The sequence below is a fragment of the Lontra canadensis genome, unplaced genomic scaffold (assembly GCF_010015895.1).
Source record: "Lontra canadensis isolate GAN:19392208 unplaced genomic scaffold, GSC_riverotter_1.0 scaffold97, whole genome shotgun sequence".
NCBI lineage: Eukaryota > Metazoa > Chordata > Mammalia > Carnivora > Mustelidae > Lontra > Lontra canadensis.
In genome coordinates this window covers 7,345,128-7,367,963 of record NW_022631091.1, presented here as the reverse complement: position 1 = coordinate 7,367,963, position 22,836 = coordinate 7,345,128, and the positions used below count along the sequence as shown (strand labels likewise).

The 22,836-nt window shown below is 47.1% G+C and overlaps 1 protein-coding gene across 1 annotated transcript; it reads left to right on the top strand.

The window, feature by feature from the left end:
- Positions 1 to 127: 127 nt before the first annotated feature.
- Positions 128 to 15,150, top strand: TCTE3 (t-complex-associated-testis-expressed 3). The gene is made up of 5 exons (XM_032837234.1): positions 128 to 295; positions 9,286 to 9,492; positions 12,252 to 12,410; positions 14,309 to 14,429; positions 15,023 to 15,150. Exons 1-4 carry the CDS (start codon positions 182 to 184, stop codon positions 14,417 to 14,419), a joined length of 591 nt encoding a protein of 196 aa, XP_032693125.1. The 5' UTR covers positions 128 to 181; the 3' UTR covers positions 14,420 to 14,429; positions 15,023 to 15,150.
- Positions 15,151 to 22,836: the final 7,686 nt, after the last annotated feature.

Sequence of the window (22,836 nt, the reverse complement as noted above, 5' to 3'; positions counted from 1 at the left end):
CGCCTTCCGGGCCGCTCCGCCTCCGTCACTTCCGATTCCGGGCGGCAGGCGCGGCGGGATGACGCACGCCTCGCCCCGCCCCTCCTTCCCGGCCGCACTTTCGGCTCGCACGGCGCACGCGCGCGACTTGAGCTGTCGCGGGAAGCCGCCGAGGACTTCGGGACGGGTGGAGGCGAGCCGCATGGAGAAACGCGGGCGAGGCGCGAAGCTGTCCCCGAGCTCGGCACCGCAGCTGCAGCCGACACCGCCGCCGCCTCGGAGGGAGAGGAAGCCCAGCATGTTCGAGAGGGAGGCAGTGAGTGCGGGGGAGGGGCGGGAGCGCGGTGGCCGGCGGCGCATGGCGGCGTGTCGGTGAGCGGCCTTCGGCCCTCGCGCTCCCCGAACTCGTGCTTTCCGGACTCGCGCTCCCCGGACTCACCAGCCCTCGCGCTCTCCCGCCTCGCGTTATCTGAGCACGCGCTCCCCGGACTCACGTTCTCCTCTCTCGTGCCCCTCGGGCTCGCGCTCCCCTCCCCGGTGCTCTCTGGGCTCGCTCCGCTCCCTTGTGCTCCGCTCCGTCGTGCTCCTGGGCTGCGCCGGGCTCTGCTGCGCTTCGGGCCACACGCGTGCTGCGTTGACAAGGATGCGTGTCCCGTGTGCTGAGTTTTCGGGAGCAGCTGCCGTCTCGGGAATTGAGGGCTCGCGGGAGGGACAAACCAGCGGGCGCTGGCTGCCTGGGTTCACGGAAGGAGCCGCTCGCTCTTCCGGGTGCAGTAACGCCAGGACCACAGCCAGGACACCTGTCCTGAGACCGAGACTCTTCTTCAGACCTTCAGTGAGGACGCGACCTGTCCGAGCGTGGGGAGCTGTAGGGCCGGTGCCGAGACGGGCGTCTGCTCCGGGACTGCGGGTCTGCTCGTCTCAGGTGACCTCCCCCGCACCCCCAGCTTCATGGGACCCGCCGTTCCTGCCGTGCAGGACGGAGAGCGAAGTGCTAACGTCGGCAGATCCTGCAAGGTTTCAAGGAACAAAACGCCTCGGAGCATGTCGGCTCTGAGACAGCGCCGCAATGTCCCGTTTTCCAAAGGAAGGAATGGAGCGGCTTCCCGCCCGCGGAAGGAAGAGCAGAGCGAGGCTGCAGACCTTCGTCTGTTGAAGGTGGAGTTGGTGCCCCCAGAAGCTGTGCTGTGCAGCTGGGCCCTTAGCAGGAGCCCCACCACGCAGATGCCCGTACGCACGGACTGTCTTCGAGGAACATGTCGGAAAAACACTTGGACGTTTGTAACAGTTTGAAAAGACGTTTCTTTAGAATCCAGTATATAACGTACGAAACATGTGCTTGTTGGCTCTTTGTATTACTGGTTTCTGGTCAACAGACTAGTTAAGTTTCGGGAGACTCAGAAATCACACACAGTTGTTTTGTTTTTTCTTTTTTTACTGGAGGGGGTGATCAGTGCCTCTAACCTTACTGTTCCTTAAGGATCAGCAGTGTTGGTAATAAATCTGTTTTATAGATGTATCACCAGTAGTAAGGAAAGATTTATGTATTTTGAATACACACACACGCTTGGTGTATAGACAGTAGTCTGGGAATAAAGGGACATGGACCAAGGCCATTTTTGCATAGTTGACATGGATGTGATCAATCACAGCTGTCTTTAAGATCTAGGCTTCTAGGGACACCTGGGGGGTCTCAGCTGGTGAAACGTCTGTCTTTGGCCCAGGTCATGATCCCAGGGTCCTGGGATTGAGCCCTGCATTGGGCTCCCTGCTGGGTGGGAAGGCTGCTTCTCCCTCTCCCACTCCCCCTGCTTGTGCTCCTTCTAAATAAATAAAATCTTTTAAAAAAAAAAAAAAAAAAGACCTAGGCTTCTAGGAGTAAGAAATTTGAATAGACCAGAAATCAGGAAGAGACTGAGAATGCACTCTATGTATGCTCACTAAATGTATCTGAGGACAGTAAGTGCACTAACAGGTAACTTCTAACTTTTGGGCAATAGAGAATTTCTCTGTTCTTGAGCATAGGAAACATAAAGACACATAACACAATTTAATCAGTTTAAATGTCTTTTAATTTTATATACGGTGCATTCGTTTTTGTCTTCTTCTAGTAATAGCATCTCCATTTTTCTTGGGAGGATTAATTCATTTCCCATATGATAGAGTTTTGATGGGACTGTCACTTTCCTTAACTTCGTGGTATAGATGAAACCCAGAAGCTTCCAGAATTGTGAGCAAATAAAAAATTGTTTAAACTACCTGGTCTGTGGTATTTTATTACAGCAGCTCTAGAAAAACTAATATATAGAAACAAACAACTGTAGTTCATTCAAGAAGCAATAGATACCCTGAACAGCCCCTATATCTATTAAAGTTAAGTTTAAAACTGTAGTTTAAAACTTTTCCATATAGAAAGTTCCAGTCCCAAATGGATTTTCTGGTGAGTTTCTGCCAAATATTACAGTGTTCTGCAAAATTGAAGAAAAGGGAATTCTTCCCAATGCATCCAATGAAGTCAGCATTCCTCTATTCCTCATAAACATAGATGCAAAAATTCTTAACAAAACTACAGCAAATTAAATCCAACAACATGTGAGAAAAATAAAATACAACTGCACCCAACGTAGGAACACCTAAATACATCAAGCAAGACGTAAAGGGAGAAAGAGACGGCAGCACAATAAAAGGGGACTTCAATACCCGACTTGTATAATGAATAGGTCATTCAGTCGAAAAGTAAAACATCAGCCTTCAATGACCCATTCGACCAGATGGACTTAACAGATACATCTAGAACATTCCATCTGAGGGCAGCAGAATACATTCTGCAGTGCACATGGAACGTTCCCTGGCACCGATCACGTTAGGCCACAAAAGTCTTCGTAAGTTTAAGAAGAGTAAAATACCAAGAATCTTTACCAACCACAATGGTATGGAACTGGAACTCAATTATAAGAAGAAAACGGAAAAATTCAAAAATATTAAGGTTAGAAACATTGTATGGGACAACTAATGTGTCAGTGTAGAAATCAAAAACTTTAAAATTCCTTAAAACAAATGAAAATGGAAATACAACATACCAAAATATATAGAATGCAGAAAAGCATTTCCAAGAGGGAATTTCATGACAATAAATGCTTACCTCAAGAAACAAAAAATAAATAAGCAACCTAACTTTACATATCAAAGACTAGAAAAAGAACAAATGAGACCTGAAGTCAAAAAGACCATAGAAACGTGAAATTAAGAGCTGGCTTAAAGAAAAGAAACAAAATTGACAAACCTTTATCTACATTCGCCTAAGAAAAAAGGGAGAGGGCTCAAAATTAAAAATGAGAGAGGAGAAAAAATGAAAGGAGATGTTACAGCTGATGCCATAGAAATACGAAGTATCATAAGATACTACTAGCAGTTTTATGCCACCAATTTGGACAACCCAGAAAAAAAATGTATGAATTCCTGAAATTGAAAACCTGAACAGACCAATTGCTAATGAGGAGATTGACTCAGTAATGAAAACCTCCCAACAAACAGAAGTCCAGACCATATGTCTTCATTGGTGAATTTTACCAAACTTTGAAAGAATCAATACCAGTCTTTCTCAAGTTTTTCAAAAAATAGAAGAGGAAGGAATACTTCCAAACTAATTTTATGAGGTCAACACTACCCTGATACCAAAACCGTACAAGGACACCAGAGAAAAGAAAACTACAGGCCAATAAACCTGATGAATATAGTTGTAAAAAATACACAAAATATTGGGCCAACTTTTACAATACATTAAAAAGATCATATACCATAGTCAAGTGGGATTTATTCTATGATGCAGGGGTGGTCAGCATCCCCAACAATCAGTGTGAGATTGCATTAGCCTAATGAAGGATAAAAATCATATCATCCTGGGTGCCTGGGTGGCTCAGTCGGTTGAGCATCTACTTTCAGCTCAGGTCATGATCCTAGAGTCCCAGGAACAAGCCCCACATCAGGCTCCATGCTCAGTGGGGAGTCTGCTTCTCCCTCTGCCCTTCACCCCACTCATGCTCTCTCTCCCTCTCTCAAATAATTATCTTTAAAAAAAAATTGTGTCATCTCAATAGAGACAGTAAAAGCATTTGATAAAATTCAATATCCATTTATCCTAAAAACTCAACAAAGTGGGTTTAGAGGGAACATACTTTAGCATACTAAAGGCCACATATGACAAACTTACAGTGAACATACACAATGGTGAAGAGCTGAAAGTTTTCCTTTAAGTTTAGGAACAAGACAAGGATGCCCACTCCCACCACTTCTATTCAACGTTGTATTGTAATCCTAGCCAGAGAAATTAGGCAAGAGAAAGGAAAAAAAGGCATCCAAATTGGAAAGAAAAAAGTATAACTGTCGCTATTTGTGTATGACATGATGTTATATATGGTAAATCCTAAAGCTTCTACCAAGATACTGTTTGATTCAATAAACATAAATATTGCAGGCAACAAAATCAATATGAAAAAATCTATTGCAGTTCTATACACAAGCTATCAGAAATTAAGGGAAAAAATCCCATTTCACAATTGCATTAAAAAGAATAAAATAGGAACAAATTTAACCAAGGAGGTGAAAGTCCTCCAGAGTCTTACAGTGAAAACTGTAAGACATTTGTGAAAGAAATTGAAGACCACACAAATGAATGGAAAGATACTCAATGTTCCTGGGTTGGAAGAATTAATGTTGTTAAAATGTACACACTACTCAAAATCTACAGATTCACTGTAATCCCTAATAAAATTCCAGTGGCATTTTTCACAGAACAATCCTAAATTTTCTATGACATCACAAAAGACCCCAAATATCCAAAGCAGTATGGAGAAAGAACAACAAAGCTAGAAGCATCCCTCTTTAGGACTTCAAATTGTATTTCAGGGCTTTAGTGATCAAAAGAGTATGGCATTGTCATAAACACAGATGTCAATAGGGCAGTAGAATCCAGAAATAAACACACATTTATGGTGAATTATAACAAAGGAGCCAAGAATATACAATACGTAAAGGACAGTCTTTTCAATGGTTATTGGGAAAACTGGACCAGCATTTTACATGTACACAAAAATAAACTCAAAATAGATTGAAGACTTGAATGTAAGACCTGAAACCATAAAATTTCAAAAAGAAAACATAGGTATTAAACACCTTAACATCAGTCTTGGTGATGATTTTTTGATCCAGCCCCAAAAGCAAAGGCAACAAAAGCAAAAATCAAGAGATGGAACTACACTAAACTAAAAAGTTTTGGCACTGCAAAGGAAATCAACAAAGTGCAAAGGCAGCCTACTGAGTGGGAAAGATTATTTGCAAATCATTTAAGTGGTAAGGGGTTAATATCCAAGATACGTAAAGAACTCCTATAACTCAACAGCAAAAAACAAAACAAATGATCAAACCAAAAATTCTTAGCAATTGGATTATAAAATGACCAGAATTTGTGAATAGGTATTTTTCCAAAGAAGATGTGCAGATGGACTTCAGGTATAAGGGAAGGTGCTCAACATCCTTAATCATCAGGGAAGTGCAGAGTGAGTGCACCTGGATGGCTCAGTCGGCTAAGTGGCTGCCTTCAGCTTGGGTTATGATCCCAGGGTGGTGGGATTGAGCCCCACATCCGGATCTCTGCTCAGCAAAGAGCCTGCCTCCTTCTTCCTCTGCCTGTCACTCTGCCTACTTGTGCTTTCTATCTCTGTCAAATAAATAATCTTAAAAAAAAAAAAAAAAAGATACTGGGGCACCTGAGTGTCTCAGTGGGTTAAGCCTCTGCTTTCGGCTCAGGTCAGGATCCCAGGGTCCTGGAATCCAGCCCCGTGTCGGGCTCTCTGCTCAGCAGGGAGCCTGCTTCATCCTCTCCCTCTGCCTGCCTCTTTGCCTGCTTGTGATCTCCATCGGTCAAATAAATAAATAAGTAAATAAAAACAGATATTACCTCACACCTATTTGATTCACTATTATTGAAAAGACTAAAGATGACAAGTGTTGGCAAGGATGTAGAGAAAAGGCAGCCCTTGTGCATTGGTGGTGGTAACATAAGCGGGTACAGCTACTACTGTGTGTAGTACAACAAAACAATATGGAGGCTCATCAAAAAATTAAAAGTAGAACTACCATACAATTCAGCAATTCCATTTCTGGGTATTTCTTCAAAGAAAATGAAAACACTGATTTGAAAAGATATATGCATCCCTATGTTTATTGCAGCATTATTTACAATAAATAGCCAAGAAATGAAAACGTCCTAAATATTTACTTATTTCACCATTAAAAAAAGAATGAAATCTTGCCATTTGCAATAGCATGTGGACCTTGAGAACAGGCTAAGTGAAATAAGTCATACAGATACTGTATGATTTCACTTCTCTGTGAAATCTGAAAAGAAAAATATGTGGAGGGGGGCACCTGGGTGGCTCAGCAGGTTAAGCCTCTGCCTTCGGCTCAGGTCATGATCTCAGGGTCCTGGGATCGAGCCCCACATTGGGCTCTCTGCTCAGCGGGGAGCCTGCTTCTCCCTCTCTCTCTCTCTGCCTGCCTCTCTGCCTTCTTGTGATCTCTGTCTCTCTGTCAGATAGATAAATAAAATCTTAAAAAAAAAAGAAAAATATGTGGAGGTCAAAAGGTACAAACATTCAGTCAAATAACGATAGTAATATTATATTTGAGTGGGGTTTGTTCTAGGAATGCAAGTTTGGTTAAACATTCAGAAATCATCTAACCATATTAACAAACTATCAGTGATGAAAAACAGGCTGGTAACATTTCAACTCACACTCAAGCAGGTCACCAAACGGTCACGGCCATGGCTGGACACTGATACTAAGACAACGGCCTGTCTCTGGGAACCATCTGCAGAGTTCGGACAGATGATACGTACTTGTCCTGATCAGCTGCCAAGAGAAGAGCTGGGAGATTCTGCACTTAATCGTGTTCTTTCTCTTGCCAACCTGCCCATCAGATGAACCCCTCAGAGGGGGCAGAGAAAGGGACGTGTTGCCCAGTGCCAGTTTCTGCCACACAGATCCGTCCATGGTGGAGAATAAATACTCTCACAATACTCGAGGACCGTGAGGTCTGATATTTACATTTTAAACTACTGGCCTCTGCAGTAAAATATGGAAAGGGTTGAAGGAGGGATGATAGAAATATGTAGACCTGTATTATATAGTTAGAAAAATCTAGAGGTAATAAACATTGAAATTAATAAAAGTTTAATAGGTGGGTGCAATTTAAATTTTTTTTAAGATTTTATTTACTTATTTGACAGACAGAGATCACATGTAGGCAGAGAGGCAGGCAGAGAGAGAGAGAGAGAGGGAGGATGAAGCAGGCTCTCCACTGAGCAGAGAGCCGGATGCGGGGCTCGATCCCAGGACCCTGAGATCATGACCTGAGCCGAAGGCAGAGACTTTAACCCACTGAGCCACCCAGGTGCCCCTAAATTTTTTTTTAAGATTTTATTTATTTATTTGACAGAGACAGATCACAAGTAGGCAGAGAGGCAGGCAGAGAGAGAGGGGGAGGCAGGCTTCTTGCTGAGCAGAGAGCCTGATGTGGGGCTCGATCCCAGGACCCTGAGATCATAACCCTGGCCAAAGGCAGAGGCTTAACCTACTGAGCCACCCAGGTGCCCCAGCTGGGTGCAATTTAAATCACCTTAAAGCCTCACTGGAAAAGTAGCAGAAGAATAAATGCTTCAGAGTAAATTGAAAGATTTATGTCAAAATAAATTACTTAGAAATAAAAATTCTTACATAATTACCAAAGTAAACCATGTTCCTGGTTAGAAAGCTATTATAAAGTCACAGAATCCCTTAGTTAACGTTATTCGTAAAAAGCGTTACAAAGTATAAAGCTATGTTCATCGGAGCCCTGCTATCCCTCTAAACCATTCGCCACACCAGCCAGAGTGCACTTCTAAAACTAATGTGGAACCTATCACTAACGTCCTTGAACTTTTCCAGCGGTTCCCACTGTTCTGAGAATAAAATCCAAAGTGTTCATCACATTCTAGTCAGTGCTTCGCAAACTGCTCCTTGGTTGCCTTCCTAGCTCCATGCTGTCACCACTCTGCCTCACTCAGGACACCGAGCCACACTGACCACAAACCTGCTCCTAGAACACGCTGTTTGCCCCGAAGACTGTGTATGTGCTTTTGGGGCTTCAGCCCAAACACAACTTCATTCATAGGGGCCTACTCTGATCACTCTGTTAAATTAGCCCTTCCCAGTGAGTTCCTCCCAAGTTGTGTGGTTTTGTTTTTATAGCAATTACTACTATTTAAATCCGCTAATTCATTTTCGTGTGTGCTTTCAATGGTCAGTCGGCCCTTCTGTCCATTAGAGTGACCCCCGCGTGAGTGCAGACTGCTTGATTATGAGTTCGCATAAGCCCATCAACGAATCCCTCGCTAGTACAGTGGAGCTCACCCCTGTAACTTCAGAGCCTACAACATTTATCTGGACCATATTAGGCACCACATAACTATTTCTTTAAAGAATGTTGAATGTCGGGGTGCCTGGGTGGCTCAGTGGGTTAAGCCTCCGCCTTCGGCTCAGGTCATGATCTCAGGGTCCTGGGATCGAGCCCCACATCAGGCTCTCCACTCAGAAGGGAGCCTGCTTCCCCGCTCTCTCTGCCTTCCTCTCTGCCTACTTGTGATCTCTGTCTGTCAAATAAATAAAATTTAAAAAAAAAAAGAACGTTGAATGTCACAGAGTGAATGCATGTCAAAAGCATAAAATAATCTATGTACCAAATCAGTACACTTTTGTTATCTTTCAACTTAAGACTGTTATTTATGTAAATATTATGTAAAGACTTTGGTAAATAATGGTATTATTTATTCAAGGACAATTAAATAAAAGTAAATAATTAAAATGGTAAGAAGACAATGAAGGATGGTACTTTCATAACCTCAGGGTAGAGAACTGGCAAGTTCTCTTTACACACGTCTCCTAGCCAGCCAGTTGCCCTCTCTGGAGGCCTGTCTTGTTTCTGGTTCTTTTGTATCTTCCATGGATGTTGTAAATATACGTGTGCAAATTCGCGTTTATAGAGAGATGATAGCTAGCCAGTTAGGTTAGTTTTTCTTTTAGCCAGTTGATAGCCAGGAGTGAATCAGTGGATCTAGGATTCAGCAATTACTCTGTCACAGAAGGCAATTAGAACGGATTTCCAAACTTTGTGTCAGCTCTGTCCCATTGTATTAGGGTTCTTAAATCTAAAATTTCATCTTATAATTAAAAAAATAATCTCTTTCTCATTTCCTTCTCCCTCTTTTAGTACACACAGATTTTGAAAGAAAGACTGAGAGACTCGATTCATGATGTTCAGTATGTAGAGCCTCCATTCGATGATTCAGTTGTTGACTTGGGTAAAGAGTGGAAGAGTGCCCTGGCAAAATTAAAGTTCGCTAATTCATATAGAATGGAGCCACTGAAAAAATTCCAAGCTCATTCAGTAGAAACTAAAGTCCAGCAGATACTAACAGTAGGTTGATAAATATGTGTGATAGCAATATCTTAGCTTTGCACATTTGATCAGCGTATTAAGATTTATGGCCATATATTTAATTGACTTTTTTTGTAGCATTTGTCTCTGAAAATATGAAAGTACTTTGTAGTCACCCTCAAGAATCTTCCCACCGATGCCATGAGCTAGATTTAATTCTTTCGTTATTTCAACTCTTAATTATCCATAAATTATTTATCCCTCAGGTTTCATGTTTTCCAGTATTTGGAGGAATGAGTTAAAACACACTGCATGTGTGTGTGGGTGTGAAAGGCAGTTCCTGACCCTAAACCCTGTAAGGACAGGCAGCTGCTGACACATATGTCACCAACATGATAATAAAGTGTTCTCTCGTTTGTCACATCACTGGTCCCTTCTTCTTTTTTTTTTTTTTTTTAGATTTTATTTATTATTTGACAGAGATCACAAGTAGACAGAGAGGCAGCAGAGAGAGAGAGAGAGGGAAGCAGGCTTCTTGCTGAGCAGAGAGCCCGATGTGAGACTCGATCCCAGGACCCTGAGATCATGACCTGAGCCGAAGGCAGCGGCTTAACCCACTGAGCCACCCAGGCGCCCTCACTGGTCCCTTCTTTAAACTGACTGGAATCTAAAGACCGGTTAGGACAGTTATTTCCAGGCTAGTCCAAAAAAGCTTTTCCAATTTTATAAAGTACTGTAAGACTAATATTAATACCAACATTATTTATACTAGTGTTGGTATCTGAAGGCTACATTGTTCGGATGGAAAGGATTCCTCCATCATCTTTCTTAAAGGACCAAATTAAAATTTTTTATTTATAGAAAGTTTGAAGGATGACTTTTTCTTTCTTTTTTTTTAAGATTTTATTTATTTATTTATTTATTTGACACAGAAGGACTGCAGGAGAGGGAACACAAGCAGGAGGAGTGGGAGACAGAGAAGCAGGCTTCCTGCCAAGCAAGGAGCCCAAAGCAGGGTTCCATCCCAGGACCCTGGGATCATGACCTGAGCTGAAGGCAGGTGCTTAACTGACTGAGCCACCCAGGTGCCCCGGGACTACCTTTTCTGAATCACCTTTTCATCTGTGGTCTCGAGTGCTGGGCACCAGGCACCCAGGCGTTTTCTGATGGCCAGATTCCCCTGTGGACTCCACCAAGCCTGCGTCTACCCCAGACATGTTCCTTGTTTCAAAGTTCCCTATCCCTTCAGTTTGCGAGGTGCATTCCTTCAGTAACAACTTATGTGAGCTAGCTGTTGGGAAGAAAGCATCTCTTCATTTTGTATAAATGATTAATACTATTTTAATAATATCAAAGTTAATTATTTAAATGAATTAACTTTTATTATTACAGAAGAATATTTAGGAGAATACTCTAGCCTCTACTGCCATAGACAGATAAATTTCTAAGCTGAACTAATCTTTGTCAGATGGCTCATGGCTTCAGGAAATAAATTCAACTCAGTTTGCTACAATGAAATAATTATTACCTTCTTCTCTTATGTAAACACTAATGGCAAGCATTTGTGACATGAGAATACACATTTTGGTGTGTCTCTTGCTTGGCCTTACCGCATAGACTGAGTTCAGATTTATTGGCTATAATAGGATTTCAAGTTGTATTTACATATGATAATTTACAGAATTGCATGGAGCATGGTGGGGCCTGGAACAGCTGATTGGCTGTGTGGGGGGATAGCAAGGGGTCATAAAGAGGCCAGGGGTTTTCCCTTGGGTTCACAGAAAATTCGTCACAGTTCTAGATGCAGGAATAGGATATACTGCAGGAGACTGTGGGCCTCTTCCTAGAGCAAGCACTCGCCATTTGTTAAACAAGAGCGTATAGGTGGGCGAAGCCCAGGGTTTGTTAGGCAGATCGGAAGAGAGAATGGACGTTGCTAAGCGTCTGAAAGACGAAACCACAGCCAATGCCTGAGGGAGACGAATGCTTCTAGACCCAGTTTTAGGTCCAGCACCATTCTAGAAGGGAATCAAAACCAGTAAAACAAAACAAAACAATATATTTGGTTTTACATGCATATAAAATTAGCTGTTAAGAGTTCATTTGTTATCACAGGACCCAGAACCATGTTAAGTCATCATTGTCAGGTCATTCAAAGGCACATGCATTCTGCTCACTCGGTCGTCCAGTCTGCTTTCGGGCTGTGGGAAAGCCTAGTGCTTCTGACGCCCATCTGTCTCCCCAGCTGTGATTAATCCATAGCAGACATGGCAGAAAATCTTGGATCTCAGTGTCCTGGCGTCCACAGAGAGAGCAGCAGAGTGCAACGCCATGGGGAGAGGGCTAGAGAAGTGGCTTTGAGTCAGGGAGACTGGGGAAGACAGTAGTCACGTAACAGGCTCCCGTCCAGGAAACCCAGGCTTTAGGAAAACTCAAGTCTGAATTTTAGCAAATACGGAAATTATAGAAAGATTTCCTTCATCTACCTAAGCATTCCCAGAAGCACTGTTTTTAAAATTCCCGTGTCTCCCGACTAGCTTTTGATGGAGTGACCAAGTAAAAGAAAACTTATGGGTTAAGGGTTAGTAATGAAGAGCAATTGAATGTAATTAAAACGAAAATCAACTTTATTCAACATTGTTATTGAAATAAATTGGCAAGCACAACATTCATTTAATGTTATTTGGTTAGAAGGAATGCTTGTATTTTTTTAAAGTTCTGTGGATTAGACATGTTTTCTTCAGTTTTTATATAGAAAATGGTTTGAAAATTAAAATGTCTTTCCCATTTTTTTAAAGGAAAATCTTAAAGATGTCAAATACGATGATAAAGTCTTCTCTCGCTTGTCACTTGACTTAGCAGACCGCATCTTGTCAGCAGTGAAAGAATTTGGGTACCACCGTTACAAGTTCATTATAAAAGTATTATTTATCCAGAAGACTGGTCAGGCAATACATGTAAGTACCACACTGACCCAGCATCTATCGGCCGGTGCTCCAAGCTGTCCCCTCTAGTGAGCTGAGAGGTCCCGTGCCACCGCCACCACGCGCCTCCAGGGCCCCCAGGCGCCTCTCTGACAAAGGCTGATTTTGTTGGCTGTATCTTCCTTCACTGCCTCTTATTGGAAAAGTCCTCACCCAGAAATGGCAACTTTCTATTGATAATTTATTAAACTATATGGCTATCCTATTCCTTGATCACACTAATTTTGGCAATTTAATGTCATTTGATAATTAACCAGTAAATTTATTTTGAGCACTAATGGGAGTCAGGTTAGTTACTGAGAAAAGAGACAGAAAGTGGAGAGATGCAGACCATGATTCTCCAAGAGATTTTCCTGTACTCAAGGAAAGAAAACAATGCAGGTCAGAGTTTAAGAAAGGGAATGGGATGGACAGTGGGACTGCCTTGGTTTCCGAGTCCGGTTGACCTAGAAATGAACACGGGCAGCGACAGTCGGAGCCTGCGGCCTGGGCACAGGTGCTCCCATCTGTGAAAGGGAGATGGGCGGTGCACCTATAGGCAGAGGCTGCCCTCAGGATTCAGTGAGCTGGTCTGTAAGGGGCCCTCACGTGGTCTCCGGCCGAGGCCTTGGTAAGCAGCAAGGCAGTCGTTGTCATTTACCAGAACGTCATTTACCACACCTGTCCATGTGTGGCCACTGGCACGTCTGCAGTCTTCACGGAAGCCAGCGGAGGGGTGCTGATCACATGAGAGTCAGTCAGCAGGACAGACGTGGCCTTGGCTCCCAGGGAGAAGAGAACACAGCACACACTTTTCACGTGGAGAGGAGGAGTGCACAGTGGCCACTGGGACTGTCTGGAGACAGGGCAGACCCTCTGGTATCCGAATGTCAAGGCGAAACCAGCTGTGCCGGAGACCAAGGACGTGCTAGCAGAGCTCGCCAGATGCCACGATGCCGGGGCGGCCGTGTGCGCGCTAAACAACCCATGTGCTTGCGTGTGTTCCGCGGTGGACACGGGCACGCTGTCTGTGGGCAACAGTACCAGACGGCAAACCACCCCAGAACGCAGAAGCTTGAAACGAGCCATTTATCTGCTCATCATTCTGTGGGTCAGCCCGACTGCAGCGGGTGCTTTTCCTGCTGGTCTCCCTGACACCCTCACTGTGGTCCGACATGGCCTCGCTCATGTGTCGGGGGGCGGGGCTGGCTGTTGGCTCGGGCTCCTGGGTTCTCCTGCATGTGAGCCACCGTCCTGTGGGCTGAGTGGCTTTCCTTATGTGGGGGGTCTCCTCGCAGAGTTCGGAGCAGGTGGGAGCAGAAGACCTCTGAAGGCTTTGCTTGAAGTCACACAATGTCCCAGTCTTTTGCTCAGAGCAAGTCCTAAGGCCAGTCCATACTCAAGGGTTGGAGGAACAGACTCGCCTTCTTGGGAGAAGCCACAGAAGGTTTGTGGCCATTTACATCCACCACGGAAAAGTAGGCTGTAGTTAGAAAACATGGGGCTTTGTGAGTGAAGCTAAGGATTTAGAATTTTCCCTAACAGTCTTCTTGGATAATCAATGCTATTTCTTTATTTCCAAACAAGGTTCTAATACACTTTCCCTTGAACATATTTGAAGGATGTTAAGGGAAATTCCGTATCAGAGAGTGTAACGCAGCGGAGTAGTACTGTATGCAGAGCTCTTAGACCCGGTTTCGGAGGGCTCCCGTGCCTGCCCCCAGACAGTGCTGAAGGCCCAGTCCCCGTGTCAGAGAAGCACCGCTTTCAGGAAAGGGGAAATGGGACAAACTAGTGCTTAAATATCACTTTCTAAGACACCATATAGACTTAAAGTTTACTTCTTAACATGTTCAATTTATAGTTGGTTTTTTGAAATTTGTGTATCACAGATTGCCAGCAGATGGATCTGGGATGTTGCATGGGACAGCTGGGTTGCGGCAAAACACGAAACGGAAACGTACGTCGCCTTGGCCCTGGTGTTTGCTCTCTTCTGTGAATAGCTTGTCACAGGTACGGGAGCGCAGGCTTCTCAGCTTCCGAGACCCGTGGCTTTGAAGATTTGCACTCGGTAGGATCAGCTGTGCTTTCGCTTGCAGCTGAAGCTTCGTTGTAATCTTCTAACAAACAAGTAAAAGCCAAGTTTTTACCTTCATACTTAATAGTTATCATATTTATTGACATTCTATTACCCGGAAGCATAAAGGTAAGAGCAACACACACAGGGATAGAGCTGAGTACGGAAGTGCTTGTGGAGGTGCCGCATGCTAATACATGGAATTACTTATCATTCTTTTTAGAGTTAAGACAATTAGAATTTGCTGTGGGAAATTATGACACAACTTTCTAAAGTGTCAAGGAAAGGTTAAAATAGATTTTGGAAAACTTCTAAGGGCAGTTATATTTTAAATGGCATTTTAATATGTTGTAGGCATTCTTTAGAAAGGAATTAGCAAGTTTGGATTAAAGACAATGTACTTAACACATCCTTCAGGAACCAAAATGCTTAATGTGTGCTCATTCCTTTTGTTACTCTGTTAGTTAAATTCTTTTTAGGTGCAAGAACTGAAAAACCTAATCCAGTTTTTTGTTTTGTTTTTTTAAAGAGGAGAATTTCATTTTCCTGGCATTTGATCAGGGACACAGGTGGTTGCTGTCTTTCCCCTCTCCCCCAGACTTTGACATTTGTTTAACTTGATACAATCTGGTCATGTTCCTGTCTATGACTAGATGGGTCAGAGTTCACTCCTTGGGGCTGAGGGCGCATTTCCCTTTGCAGGAGCGCAGGGCCCCACGAAAAGAGTAGACAGAGCGCCAGCGTGGAAGAAGGGGACGGGCTTGAGGAGGCAACCCGTCGTGCCTGTCAGCTTTCAGGCTGTAATTAGGGCTTGCAAAACCATGTCAAACTTAAGGGTTGGTTGAAATAGCCATTCGTTGAATAGTCCAAAGACTGGAAAGTGAACGGTGGGGGAGAGTTTTCTGTTCACTTACGTGTCCTCCTGAGCTGGAGAATCCAGGACCAACAGTTCTGGGCTATGCAGCAGAAACATGGGTCATCGCTGCCCCAAATCTTCAGCACGGGAGTTGTCCGCTGTGAGCCACGGCCGCAGAAGTGGTGACAAGCCCGTGCAGCGGGTAGGTTAAAGCCGTGCACCTTCCTGCGGAACTTGCAGGATGTAGCTGTAAAGCCTGTGGCCTCCTATTTGTAAAGAGTGATGCAGGCGGCGTGGGGACCACGCGAGGTAATGAATCACGGAGCGCTTGGCCCAGCCCTTCAGAGAGCCCCGGAGCTTCCTCATCCTCAAATGTCACCTGCCAGTATTGCCTGATGGGAGGCCTTACAAGGACCTCCCCGACCCCATACACACCTCGTTGAATTCCATACGAGCGACTCTGACCCTCCCGTCTCCTCCACCTCCCCTGCTTCCGTGGGCTCATTTGCTCGCTGTCTGCACAGCCACGCTCTGTGTGCAGTGTCCCAGGCACCGTGCGAGGCGCGAGCTGCGAGCAGGGCCCCTGCCTCAGCAGGCTTCCAGGGCGGCCAGTGCACCTCAGGAGGATTGGGGAGCACGCTGGGGCGCAGCCACCTGGAAGGCACGGCCCAGGTCCTGTCACCCCCTGACCCAGGGCCCCTCAGTCATCCTTGGTCGCCTCTGAGTTAAAACAAACTCTTCTGCCTATGTTTACGGGTCTGATTCTCCAGGGAAGAGAACCGCCATTTCCTGAGGCTTGATGGATTCCAGGTGCACGTGAAGGTCTCTAACCTAGCAGGACTTCTCGCTGCTGCCCCGACTTGACCTCCACTATCATCCAGCACCTTCCATGCCCTCCTTTGTCCTTCATCCTGTGTCGTGCACGTTTCTGTTCCAGCCTCCCTGTCACCACAAAGACCCCTTCCCGCCTCTCCTCCTCCAAGCCACATGGAGATGTGTACCAAGAGAGCCTCTGCACAGCCATGTCTTCCTGCTCTGCTGTGGTGGCCGCTCCCCCGGGAGCCTGCAGAAGCCATTGGAATGCCCTTCTGAACCAATTTGCCAGTGACTCAAGGACGAATCACATCAGCCATGACGGAGATGTTTGCTTCAGCTGCTAGAGAAATCTGCATGTCCATGATCTGACATCTGGCTTCTCGAAGCTTTTCACAGCAAGTTAGTGACCTTCCTCTGCAGGCCTCACAGCACTCCTCTCTGTCCCCAGCTTCTCCTCCAGGTGCCTTTTGAGTCTCTTTCGTTAAGAAGGACTTGGCTTGTCCCCACAGAAGAGTCCCTGTTCTCTGAAAGGGAGGTACATGCAGAACATCCCCAAAGGAGCCGTAAGACCAAAGAAAGAGGCCAAGTCCAGCTTGAGGAGAAATGGTTGGTTAAGGGGACCTGCGGACAGAAGCGCATCTTGGGCAGCAGTGAAGGCTAGATCTCTACACGCCCACCTTCCTTAAGACCCACTTTTTCGGCCCTGGAGGGTAGGCGAACCTGCGGGGGACCGGCGATGGGGGAGAATGGATAGGAATCGTTGTGTGTCAGAGTCCGAGCTCCAGGGCAGGGCAAGCAGGTGAGGCCCCGAGTGTATGCCTCATTAAGGGTGCACTCAAGCAGAAGGATGGCCACAGAGTGGCCACCGTGGTGGGTTTGTCCAAGATGACCTCGGTCTGGCCCCCGCACACCCTACCTACCACAGCCCCTCGAGCAGACGCTATTCTTCCTCTCCGTCCCTGACACAGCCACTGTGGCCTTCAGTGCCCCAGCAACTGGCAAAGCCTCCGTGTGCATTCATGCCTCTTCACGCCCGCGTGCCGCTGCTGCCCATGGCCCCTGGCTGGCTTCTTCTCCTCACCTGAAGACAAGAGCTAGGGGACCCCAGGCCCCATCTCCACTGACTCCTGCTACCATTCTTTGTGCCTTCAATGTGCACACAGAAAGCTGTCCAGTGAGGCAGTCCCTACGCGGGCACTGCTCTGCTATGAACAAACTTGGATGGCCACGGTCTTGTCTCGAAATACCCGTCCCCCAGAAGCAGGACTCAAATTTCAGCTGTTCTGTTGCACTGACTGAGGAAGTACATCGAGCGCAGACCTCACAGCTAGTGCCCAGCCACAGCTCGCCGCACCGATGGCCCTCACGCAGCCTGGGCCTCCTCGCCAAGCCCGTCAGTGACAGGTCACTGCACCTGGTTACTCCTGCCTCAGGCCTCAGCACAGACAGCAAGGAGTGTCACTGTATTGCCTCCTTGCCTCCCAGCGACAGACCCACAGGGTGTTTTACAAAAATGGACCATAAAAAGAGCGTTCCTTTTTACATTAAAATTTTGTTTTATAAAATGTGCCCAAAAAGTTGAAAGTGCATCAGAGAAATAAATGAGGAGCTGACGATGAAATTGGATGTGATTAGGAAATTTGAAAATGACAAGAGTGAAGCCCAGACGATGACCTCAGCCTGCATGAAGGTCCTACCCAACAAGGAGAGGAAGCACGGTAACGCTGGGTCCACATCTAACTGTTCGTGTTGACAAGACTTTCTTCAACTGTGGATAGAAGATGGTACTAATAATGACAGATCCCAGTGGGTCTGGCTAGCATTCAGGCCAAGTGTTGGCATCACTTGTCACGTCGAAAGAAAACTGTATTACAGAGAGAATGAAAACCCAAGTTCACTGCAATCAAGTCTGGTTGTGTCCTTTTGGAGGCCCACAGAGCTGGTTAGTGTCGAGCTCTGGTTAAGGTGCTGGGCCAGGACAGGGCACTGCTGGGAACCCTGCATCCGGGTCACACAGATCAGTTTGAGCAGGTGACTGACAAAGGGTGAAGGGACATTGATAACAACTTCATGTTAAGGACACTTGGAGGTATTGTATGACATTGAAAATACAAAACATCAGATGTTGGGAGGAGGAGGACAATTTATCAAGGCACAAAAGGTGAGTGATGGCAGGAGAAAGCAAGTTCAAACTACTCTTGGCAAAGTGTTTACACAGAAATAAAGCACGAATTCTCATGTTTTTCGTATTTATAGTTTACTAAATATTAGTTTTACAATTTAAAAAATTCTCTATACATTTACAATTGGCAGTAAGGGAGTTTTACACGTTTTACCAAAAGTTTTGGGTGATGAGGGAGCAGGAGGCTGGTTGAAAACAAAGCAAAAGCTGGCACCTTGCACCCCCTCTCCACCCGCTCCCCTCGGTAATGTGTGTCACACTCCTCAGGCACCCCTGACTGCCATAAATGAGAAACAAATAGTTAAGTTGCAGAGATCACAAACCTGCAAGGCAGGAGTCTCCCTTGGTTTACAAATGTCCTTGAGATTTACAACAAAGAAGTTACCTTATCAATAGCCCAGTTTCCAGAGGCACCTAACTCAGTTCCTCAAGCCCTAATGTCACCCTCCCCTCCATAAACAAAACTGAAGGAGGCTGAGGTAGAAGGAAAAGTAAATAAAGTTAAATTTATTCTAAACCCAAATCTCACTAACGAGGATGCTTGATAGCAGGAATGTGACATTCCACCAGGAGACTCCGCAATTGTCTTTATGTTAGTGCCTCCTTAGAGGGAAAGCGGCCTTGGCTTGATAGTAACCAGGCCTTCAGTATCCGGACAGTCTTCTTTACCCCAATAGCCCTTCTGAACACCCCTTTGTCCTCACCCACCCAACTCCTGTGTATATAACCAGCCACTCCTCACATGCCCGGCGCAGCATCTCCATGTGCCCATGGGTCCTGTCCCCGGGCTTTAATAAACCACCATTTTGCACCAAAGATGTCTCAAGAATTCTTTCTTGGTCATCGGCTCCGGACCTCAGCCCACTGAACCTCACCTAGGTTCTAGAACTCCATCATGGGCAATTATAAATTTTCTCTCTGATCACTAAGATCACTGTGCGGTCTCAGTTCCTGCGGTCGTTTTTACAGTCCTGTGCGCTCCTGAAAACTGGGGAGTCTGTCCTCTAGCTTCCTAACTCCTTGACCAGCTCCTGTTTGGTGACCTCTTGCCCTGGCTCACCTGGCTCCTCCGTTTGCCCTGTGGACTCTGCTACCATCCATAGCCGTATGACCTCTGAAATCCCAGACGCCGGCAGGTTATTTTTATACAATCCTTTTCTGTCCTTAGGACTCAGCACTGTAGAATCCTACTGGAATCTCCATTCGATGCCATAACCCCCCATTATAATTGCTCCCTTACAAACACACTGGAGTTCCTTTGCCTCTCTCACCCGTCTGGGAAAACCCTTCCTGAAGGAAACGCATATTCACAGCCTGAATTCAAGTAGTTCAGCTTGACTGAGAATGTGGAAAAACCAGACTGACAGGTTTCCCTTGAAGCTCCCCACCTTGGCACCCTGGGAACTTTGCTCTCCTCCTTCTCCCTCTCCTCTGTCACTTCCATGGGTGGTTTCACCTCCTGTTTCAATCAGGAGAGAAAAAGCATCAGAGGAAAATCTTTCAGGTTTTCCACCAGCAAATCTCAAACCTCCCTGCACCTGCAGCCACATTCTGTTTTCCATCTTGTCGCAGTGGATGGACTGTGTTCTTTCTGCCGAGGGGTCACCCAGGCGCTGTGCTGGCCGCAGGCCTTCCCGAAGCGGTCTCCCCTAGCTCCTGCACCTGGTGTCCCCTCTGCTCCCCCTCGCCAGCATCCAAGCTCGCTCGCCTCTGTCCCACCTTAGAGACGACCGCCCTCTTCTCTCTCTGGTGCTGGTGCAACCGTCTTCACACATTACCCTCCTCTTCCCACCTCGAGGGACTTCAGTCTAGCTTCTGAAGTCGCCACGCCTTAGAAACAGCTCAAAATAATTAAGTTTGCTTTTTGGCCCCAATTTGCTAAATACAATGGACATTTCTCTGTCCTCATCTTATTCAGCCTCTCAGTTGAGACAGTTGACTGTTCCACTTCATGAAACACTCTCTCCTCTGAGTTTACAGTATCTGTCACTTAGCTTTCTGCTTCCAGCTTGGTGCATAGTAAGGTGGTGCTGAAGAATGAGTGAACGACTCCTTACGGTCTCTATCACCTAACGTAATTCTTAGTTCATAGTTGCTTTTCATAAAATATTTGTGGAATAATTGGATGGACATTATTATTTTAATCCTACAAATGAGGAAACAGAGAGAGATTAACAATTCACCCATTCGATACGGACCAGGCAGCTATTATGTGACACAGCTGGTACTGACCACAATCTTATCGCATTTTATTTTTTTAAGAGAGGGAGTGGCAAAGGGAGAGGGAGAGAGAGAATCCCAAGCAGGCTCCACGCTGAGCAGGGAGCCCCACGCAGTGCTCTATCTCACCCTGAGGTCAAGACCTGAGCCAAGATCAAGAGTCAGGTGTTCAGTTGACTGAGCCACCCAGGTGCCCCCCCAAATCTTAACTCCTTAAAAAAATATTTTATTTATTTGATGGGGGAGGGACACAAGCAGGGGGAGTATGAGAGGGAGAAGCAGGCTGCCCGCTGAGCAGGGAGCCCGAAGTGGGACTTGATCCCAGGACCCCGGGACCATGACCCCAGCTGAAGGCAGAAGACTGAGCTACCCAGGTGTCCCCAAAATCTTAACTCTTAATCTTACTTCTCAGCATTCCCTCATGCCAGTAGTACCATGTATATTTCCTCCAACGCCTGGCATCTGCCTTCGTTCACCCTACTCTCAACCCCCGCTGGCACGGCTGATGTGCCTTCTTCCACCTCTCAGCCTTTCCCAGGCTTGAAACCCTATTTCCTCTTCCGATTGTACATTCGCCTGGAATTGTCCTATCCCAGTCTCTTAAGATACTTTTCAAATTCTATGCCAACCTTAAAATCTTAACTTTTGTACTTGCTAAAGTTAAACTGCCTTTAAATACATTTACATATTTGTGTCCTGGTCTTTCAGAGTGGAAACTGCCCGTGGGCAGGGATTGTCATCCACAGAGGGTCTCCTTAATATCCCCGCTGTAGGGGCGCCTGGGTGGCTCAGTGGGTTAGGCCTTTGCCTTGAGCTCAGGTTATGGTCTCTGGGTCCTGGGTTGGAGCCCCGCATCGGGCTCTCTGCTCGGCTGGGAGCCTGCTTCCCTCTCTCTCTGCCTGCTTGTGATCTCTCTCTCTCTGTCAAATAAACAAAATCTTTAAAAAAAATATTCTGGCTGTAATAGTATCTATTGACTTGGAATGACGAATTTTGAACTTGTGTCTGATCTAGAGACAGAACACCTGAGGGAAGAGAGTGGACCAAAATACAGGAATTTATCCAGTTATATTCTGAACACGTCTGCATGCATATACTTAATGCTAAACTCTCTCCAGAGGATCTGAGTGGGGCCCTGACCAGTAAGAGAATTTGGGAGAAAGCTGTTGCTCTTTCTTGGTGGACTCAGGCCATTTTCTTCAGTGGGTAGGGAAGGAGCTGGTCCGGGGTTGTGAGTGCGAGCAGAGTTGAGGTTCCGGGAGCTTTGGGAGTGTCCAGGCCTGGTGCCATTTCTGAGCGACTGGGACAGGGTCAGGAGCCGGCGGGCTGTGAGTCACAGCGGGTCCTTGACCTTGTTGCACCTTTCCCAGGTGCGTTCGCCAAGTGTAAGCAAAAACCAAGAGAAAGAAGTCCTGGGCCCACTGCCCTGAAGAAGTCCGCTCTCGGACCACGACGTGTCCGCTGCGAGGTCCACGCCCGGCAGATCTCGGTTCCCTTGTCGTCGCGACGGTCCGCCGTGTTCCTGGAAGGTTCGGTCCCGCCGTGCACGGGTCGCCCTGCAAGGGCCCAGGTGAGGCCCAGGAACGGATCCGTCCAGCCCAGAGAAAACTCTCCCCTTGTGTCGCGTGACCAGCGGCTGTCGCCTGGGACCTCCGCACCGCGCGGGCCACACAGGAGGCCCGCAGAGTCCGGAGGGTCCCCCCCCCGCGCAGCCCCCCCGGGGTCCCCCCGACCACGGCTACCTCCCCCCCACCCCCGGCTGCCTCCCGGGTTCCCCGCGGCCGGCCGCGGCCCGGAGCAGAGTTCCGCGTGCGAGCCGCGCTTCAGCCGCGCTGGCCCGGGGGCTGCGGCAGGCGCGGAGCCGGGGCAGAGCCGCCCGGGACGCTCGGGCAGTGCACCGGCCCCCGCGCAGGTGCCCGGGAGCGGCGGGGAGCGCGAGCCGCCGGCGGAGAACAAAGGCGGCCCAGGGCTGTGGCCAAGGCCGCCTCGCGAGGAAACGGGCCAGAGGCCCTCACGGCCCCCCCCCGGACTCAGCCCACGGGGGCGGGGCCGGGACTGGGGACCCCCGGGGGCGGGCGGGGACCCCCGCAGGGAGGGTCCCTCGGGAGACCGGGTTAGGAGGACCGGGACCCTCGGGAGAAGGGCGCAGGGAGGAGAGTCCCTCGGCGAGGGGGGAGGGGCGGCGGGGACCCCCAGGGGCAGGCGGCGGAGGGTCCCGGGGGAGGGGGCGGGGGCGGGGGCGGGGCGGTGGGGACCCCCGGGCGGGGCG